General features: G+C 41.6%; 1 protein-coding gene across 1 annotated transcript; it reads right to left on the reverse strand.

Annotated features, from left to right (window-relative positions):
- Nucleotides 1–518: 518 nt before the first annotated feature.
- LOC121585038 (caspase-3) lies at nucleotides 519–5,713 on the reverse strand. The gene is made up of 7 exons (XM_045225940.1): nucleotides 5,635–5,713; nucleotides 5,054–5,164; nucleotides 3,164–3,312; nucleotides 2,928–3,056; nucleotides 2,529–2,704; nucleotides 2,262–2,376; nucleotides 519–1,477 (listed from the first exon to the last, which is right to left on the reverse strand). Exons 2-7 carry the CDS (start codon nucleotides 5,125–5,127, stop codon nucleotides 1,248–1,250), a joined length of 873 nt encoding a protein of 290 aa, XP_045081875.1. The 5' UTR covers nucleotides 5,128–5,164; nucleotides 5,635–5,713; the 3' UTR covers nucleotides 519–1,247.
- Between the last annotated feature and the right edge of the window lie 2,255 nt (nucleotides 5,714–7,968).

Genomic DNA, 7,968 nt, shown 5'->3' on the forward strand with positions numbered 1-7,968 from the left:
TCGGACAGTGGTGATTAGCCAACAACAACAACAGCCATTCGGTTGCAGCTAGCTAGTTGCGATGATCCGGTGTTAAGGTCCAGTGATTCAGTGATTCCGGCAGAAAATCCGATATGCTCTGGGTCGATAGCACGCTGTGCAGACTGGCCGATAATGTCCAGGCTAGAGCTGGCTGGTAGGTAGTGCAGGCCACGGACAGTGGTGAAGACTGCTAACTGTGGCTAATAGCAAGTAGCTAGTTAGCTGGCTAGCTGGCTAGTTTCAGTCAGAGGTTCTTGATAAAAGGTATAAAGAAATAATAGAATCCATTCCACATTGGGTGAGGCGGGTTGCAGGAAAGTATATTTAGTTAAAGGATGGAAAAGCGAGATAGAGAAATATATACGAAAAAATACAAAAAAACAGGCTATTTACACGAGGACACAACAGAATACACGACCGCACTGCTATGCCATCTTGGAATCCCATTCACAGAAATGTTAGGTTTCTTGGAAAATAATAGGATAACACAATTTATCAAGGATAAAAGCTAGTTTATTAATGCTTATATTTCATGTAGTAACCTATTTGATTGTACAATGTGCAAAAAATAATAATACATCCCACAGGTAAGACAGTGATAATTTCTAATAAGACATGGCACATTTTTCACAACTTTTAAAGCCTGAGTGATTGATTATTACATTATTGTTATCTGAAAACGTGTTTCCCTTTATACCTGATAATTCAGAACATATACAGGAACAACAAATCAATAGCAAGCACTCATATTGCATAATCGTTGCTTAATGCCTGCCTTCCCTCATTAAAGATGCATTATCTTTGGTCCAACATCATGCCTTTTAGGTAAATCATCTAATCAAACCTTTAGCTTTCCCTTTTAGACTTAACCAAAACAGAATTCCGGTATTTAAATGAACGAGTATCCATTTAGAAGTAGTGCTCAGCGATTAGTGCTTTTTGAGGTCGGTTCGATTCCTGTAGTTAATTACCATGTTTTCTGCGCTAAACTATGTAGAATATTGGCCTGTTGGAAACTACAACTACCTACTACATCACAGTTCGGGCTTGATCTGGTTTATCTCTAGAGAACATGCGCATAAATGGAATTAAAATCATTGGTCAATTGGTTGTTTAGACATTTTGGTTAATCGCTCAGCAAGTATAGTAAACATTGTACACATAGTTCAAATGGTCCCATAGGATACACAATCAAGTCATAGTAATGTCTAAACGAAAATATCAAATCAATGTGGAAAGTAGAGATCTTTGGTCAACATAGACACAATGCAAGGGATCTGCTTTTTGGCAGAGAAGCCGGGCATTTCGGAGAACGACTCGAAGTCAAGTGCCACCTTGTGGTTGACACGTGTCATGATCTGCATGATCTCCAGCTGTTTGCCGTACCTTTGTAACATCTCACAGAGGGCCTGCATGAACCAGGAGCCCTTCTGGGTGTTCCTCCAGGAGTAGTAGCCTATGGAGAGGCATGGATGTCACAAACCAATCAGACCAACCCTGTAGTAATGTTGTACATTGCTACAACCTCTCTAAATGTATGCACACATGACTGTAAGTCGCTTTGGATAAAAGCATCTGCTAAATGGCATATTATTATATTATTATAAATAGGTACAGTGCAATTCCCATACTAGTATACATTGCTATAGTAGTAGGCTTACAGTCTACTGTCATACCGGTTTGCAGTTTGTGTGTAAAAGTTATAACAGATATCAGTTGTAAGTACTATGTAACATACCAATGTACCATGTAAAGGTAACATATGTAGTATGCATGAATGCAGACGTTTTGATCTCAATATCAAATCATTTCTGGATAACAAGTACCTTACTGCGATTGTTTTCAATTAAAATTGTTAATTAACAAAAATAGCTTCTTAGCAAAGAGCAAATTCTCAAACTAGAATTTTGCTAGGACTGTCTGGGAGTGGTCTAAGTGGGGAGAGGAAAACTGAAAACGAGTTATTGGCAGAGAGGTTTGGAACTCTTTCTTATTGGCTTATTAACCCATTTACTGCCTGGTGATGACACCAGGTAGGCAAAACTCCATCTACCAAAACAGGCAGAAATTTCAGGCGGTCTTTTCAAACATCTCTTACACTAAAAAGGGCATTATCATTTTCACAGTTATTACAACCTCAGTGTGGAAATAAATATAAAACACAGGAAAATCACGTTTTTGACTGCCATGGGCCTTAAAAGTATGTCAAAGTGGGGCATTAATAAAACAGGGTTTATTACCTGGGGCTGTAGAATAAGCATAGAGAAAGTCTGCCTCAACAGGAATCCTCTCTGGAGAGTCATCAGCAACGGCATCTGTCTCTATGCCACCATCCAGGTCATTGCCACGGCACGCCTACTCACCAGGCCCACAGGAAGGATCAGGGGTTAAGGGTCAGGGGAAGAGAGGCTACTCTTCGCAATGTACCACTGACTATAAGACACACAAATAAATGTTCATCACTTCAGTATTGAAATGTTGAGCAGGCAGCTAAAACCTTACAGTACCTGGATAAAGAAGAGTTTGGGCTTGCCCACCAGCGTTTTGCAGCGGTCGCCCCTAAAGAGGCCAGTGAGCTTCTTGAGTTCTACGTTGCCATCTGTGCCATAGAACACCCCCTCGTCTCCATGGCTCAGCATCACACACACAAAGGAGGCCGACTGGCTGTGGTCAACTTGAGACACTGAAAATGTCATATACACACACACAGTTTAAAGTGGCTCTTGAAGTCAAACTTATCATTAAAAAGAGATTTCCTTCAGTTGATCAAATTTAGCCAGATGTCACATCACTACTACCACCATTACTGCATCTTATTTGTAGATTATCAGAAAGAAACTTCTCAAATGACTCCAGAAAGAAAGACAATCTAACTCGGACACTCACATCACAACTGCTGAGCTTACCATTGTAAAGCAGCTGTTGTATCTGTTGCACAGTCTGGTCAGTGGCAACCTTCACTTTGTACCCCAAACTCGAGAACACTTTCATCGCATGTCCTGCATCCACGTCTGTTCCATTGCGAAAGCTCATTCCTTTAAAGGGAAATAAACCAATGAAGTGTAGATAACAGAATTGGACATACCATCATAACCTAAACAAGTGAAATGGACAAAAATACATCATACACACTTAGGCCTACCTGTGCTCTTGTCAAAGTTCTTGTTGTTGATGATGACACACTGTCCAAGGCTGGGGTAGTTCATCTTATATGTGTACATGTCAGCCGGAGGCTTAACATCTACTTCATGATTATCTGTACTGAACCTTGGCACTGAGAGACCTTTCAGCCTGGAGCAAAAAGGAACAAGTTCCTTTTAACACTGAATCGGCTGAGGCACAGTGGGCGGACAATTATACATTGCAGGAGTCCTTGCAGAGCAATTAAAATGTCTACATGCACTTTTCACTGTCCATGTTAAACTGGCTTCACAGGCATGTTGAAAATGCATGTTGTTTGGCCATGCTTGAAGACACAATGACAGCAGGTTTTGGCTTATGATCAGACATGAGTGTCACATTGCATGCTAATGCAGCTGAGAAAATCATTTGTCTGACACTATTCAGGGGTAAAATGAAAAGATGCTTTTACAGAATGTGACAGCTGATAGAACTATGTAAAAAGAGACTCACTGGCCCAGTGCATGCCGTCCCAATGGGTATCTAAATAAAAAATCATATCAAATACCGTGCCTTCAGAAAGTATTCACACCTCTTGACTTTTTCCACACTTTGTTGTGTTACAGCCTGAATTTAAAATAGATTCAATTGAAATGTTTTGTCACTGGCCTACACACAATACCCCATAATGTCAAAGTGGAATGATGTTTTTCAAAATGTGTACTAATTAATAAAATATGAAAAGCTGAAATGTCTTGAGTCAATACTTATTCAACCCATTTGTTATGGCAAGCCTAAATAAGTTCAGGAGTAAAAATATGCTTAACAAGTCACATATGGGTGGTCCTCTGTAGCTCAATTGGTAGAGCATGGCGCTTGTAACGCCAGGGTAGTGGGTTCGATCCCCGGGACCACCCATATGTAAAAATGTATGCATACATGACTGTAAGTCGCTTTGGATAAAAGCGTCTGCTAAAAGGCATATTATTATTATAAGTTGCATGGACTCACTGTGTGAAATAATAGTGTTTAACATTGTAGTTACTCCACAACACTGACCTAATTGACAGAGTGAAAAGAAGGAAGCATGTACAGAATACAAATATTCCAAAACATGGTTCCTGTTTGCAACAATGAACTAAAGTAATGCTGCAAAAAAATTGGGAAAGCAATTAACTTTTTGTCCTGAATACATAGTGTTATGTTTGGGGCAAATCCAATACAACACATTCCTGAGTACCACTCTCCAAATCGTCAATCATAGTGGTGGCTGCATCATGTTAACAGCATGCTTGTAACGTTAAGGACTGGGGAGTTTTTCATGATAAAAAATAAACGGAATGGAGCTAAGCACAGGCAAAATCATAGAGGAAAACCTGGTTCAGTCACCTTTCCACCAGACACCAAATCTACACTGGAGTTGCTTACCAAGAAGACAGTGAATGTTCCTGAGTGGCCCAGTTGCAGTTGACTTAAATCTGCTTGAAAATCTATGGCAAGACCTGCAAATGGTTGTCTAACAATGATCATCAACTAATTTGACAGATCTTGAAGAATTTTGAAAATAATAATGGGCAAATGTTGCACAATTCAGGTGTGGAACGTTCTTAAGACGTAGCCAGAAAGACTGACTCAGGGGTGTGAATACATATGTAAATGAGATATTTCTGTATTTAATTTTTCTGTAAATATGCTAACATTTCTAAAAAGAAGTTCACTTTGTCATTATGGGGTAGTGTGTAGATGTGTGAGAAAAAATAATACATTTTGAATTCGGGCTGTAATACAACAAAATGTGGAATAAGTCAAGGGGTATTAATACTTTCTGAAGGCACTGTACATTTGATTTTGATGCCCACCCTCTATTATTTGGGCAGCTGATAGGGTTGACATAAGAAATGCATCGCCTTACCCTTGTCCAGCTATCCCTTTGGCATCCACATGATCCCCTTGGTAACCTGCACTATTGTCCACCAAATCAGACATGGTATCAGTCTCAGTGGTGCAATCACTCTTACAACACCTATAGTTGTACCGAAAGAGAAAATAAGAAGTGTATTTTACACACACACACACACACACACACACACACACACACGTTAGTTCCAAAGTTGAATCCACACAGGAGCCAAGCCATCATCTAAGTCAACTAGCTACAGTAACCTGCTTTAAACTGTGTGGTTCAATAGTGTATGTAGCTAACATTAGCCATTTGTTTTTCATTAGTGCTGTTAGATGTTATGTAACACCAGCTAAAGAATTAGCTAGCATGCTAACGTTAGTAGCTAGCTAACGTTAGTTACCAAGGTCTGTGTAGCTAACTTTTAGTTAGCTAGCTAGCTACTCTTATCAAAGTTAGCCGGGCCGGCTACGGTAGCTAGTATATGCAGTAACTGTTATACCCCATATATATATATATATAATTTCAAATTAGCAATATATTACATTACATAAGGTATCAATGAAAGGTGTAAAATCTTTAAACATAATTACTTTGCGTTAAGGCGTTGAAATACACAGACGAGGGAGTAAATGTGAAGAGTGAAGACTTCTCCGCAACTAAACGAAGTTATCTGATACTTGTTAATGAGGTGTCAAAGTAAGCACTCACGTCATTGTTCAAAACAGCCAATCAAACACCGTAGTTTATTTATTGAGTGGGCGGCCTAAAGGACACACCTTGACCAAAGCCTGTCATACAATTTCCAAAGTAGAGTGACTTTCCTGACTGTAAACGCCATATGATTTCACAGAAATATTCATACAGTTGACTTATATTACATGCATTAATGTTGGAAACGTTATATCACCAGCCCCACACAAAAACAACTGCAATTCTTCCAGACATAATGTAACCCTCCAGCAAGGTGCTGATCAACAAATAAATCATTATCAGATAAGGTACTCATTACTCAAGCATGCATAAAAAAAAATCATAGGTCTACCTTACTTCAGAGATTTTATATACATTCTCAAAAGGACCATTTATAAATAGTGCATAATCAACATTATAAACGAGTGTAGCATAATTATTGTCTGATACAACCAATAAAGTATCTTAAACTATTATGAACATAGAGTATATACCTGGAGAACATACAGTATCAAACTACTGTACTTGATAAGAGCATTTATACTTCCCCCTCTCTCTCAAAGTTTCATTGCCAGGATTATTATTATTTTATCAGTGAAACGTAAGTGAGGGAGGCCCCGCTCTCTCGCTTTCCCAGATGTTTAGTTCATTTCATTCCGATCTCCTTTGCATTATTGTAGCCTTTCTCTGTAGCCTGTCAACTATGTGTCTGTCTATCCCTGTTCTCTCCTTTCTGCACAGGCCATACAAACGCTTCACACCACGTGGCTGTTGCCACTCTAATCTGGTGGTCCCTGCGCGCACGACCCACGTGGAGTTCCAGGTCTCAGGCAGCCTCTGGAACTGGCGTTCTGCAGCCAACAAGGCAGAGTTCATCTCAGCCTATGCTACCCTCCAGTCCCTCGACTTCTTGGCGCTGACGGAAACATGGATTACCACAGAAAACACTGCTACTCCTACTGCTCTTTCCTTGTCTAACCATGTGTTCTCGCATACGCCGAGAGCATCTGGTCAGCGCGGCGGTGGCACAGGAATCCTCATCTCTCCAAAGTGGACATTCTCTCTTTTTCCCCTGACCTATCTGTCTATCTCCTCATTTGAATTCCATGCTGTCACAGTCACTAGCCCATTCAAGCTTAACATCCTTGTCATTTATCGCCCTCCAGGTTCCTTTGGAGAGTTCATCAATGAGCTTGACGCCTTGATAAGTTCCTTTCCTGAGGATGGCTCACCCCTCACAGTTCTGGGTGACTTTAACCTCCCTACGTCTGCCTTTGACTCATTTCTCTCTGCCTCCTTCTTTCCACTCCTTTCCTCTTTTGACCTCACCCTCTCACCGTCCCCCCCTACTCACAAGGCAGGCAATACGCTTGACCTCATCTTTACTAGATGCTGTTCTTCTACTAATCTCACTGCAACTCCCCTCCAAGTCTCCGACCACTACTTTGTATCCTTTTCTCTCTCGCTCTCCTCCAACACTACTCACTCTGCCCCTCTTCAGATGGTAATGTGCCGTCGCAACCTTCGCTCTCTCTCTCCCGCTACTCTCTCCTCTTCCATCCTATCATCTCTTCCCTCTGCTAAATCCTTCTCCCTCCGATCTCCTGATTCTGCCTCCTCAACCCTCCTCTCCTCCCTTTCTGCATCTTTTGACTCTCTATGTCCCCTATCCTCTTGGCCGGCTCGGTCCTCCCCTCCTGCTCCGTGGCTTGACGACTCATTGCGAGCTCACAGAAGAGGGCTCCGGGCAGCCGAGCGGAAATGGAGGAAAACTAGACTCCCTGCGGACCTGTCATCTTTTCACTCCCTCCTCTCTACATTCTCTTCCTCTGTTTCCGCTGCTAAAGCCACTTTCTACCACTCTAAATTTCAAGCCTCTGCCTCTAACCCTAGGAAGCTCTTTGCCACCTTCTCCTCCCTGCTGAATCCTCCTCCTCCTCCCCCTCCCTCCTCCCTCTCTGTGGATGACATCGTCAACCATTTTGAACAGAAAGTTGACGACATCCGATCCTCATTTATTAAGTCAAATGACACCGCTGGTCTTGCTCACACTGCCCTACCCTATGCTTTGACTTCTTTCTCCCCTCTCTCTCCAGATGAAATCTTGCGACTTGTGACGGCCGGCCGCCCAACAACCTGCCTGCTTGACCCTATCCCCTCCTCTCTTCTCCAGACCATTTCCGGAGACCTTCTCCCTTACCTCACCTCGCTCATCAACTCATCCTTGACCGTCT

Source organism: Coregonus clupeaformis, chromosome 16, assembly GCF_020615455.1.
Source record: "Coregonus clupeaformis isolate EN_2021a chromosome 16, ASM2061545v1, whole genome shotgun sequence".
NCBI lineage: Eukaryota > Metazoa > Chordata > Actinopteri > Salmoniformes > Salmonidae > Coregonus > Coregonus clupeaformis.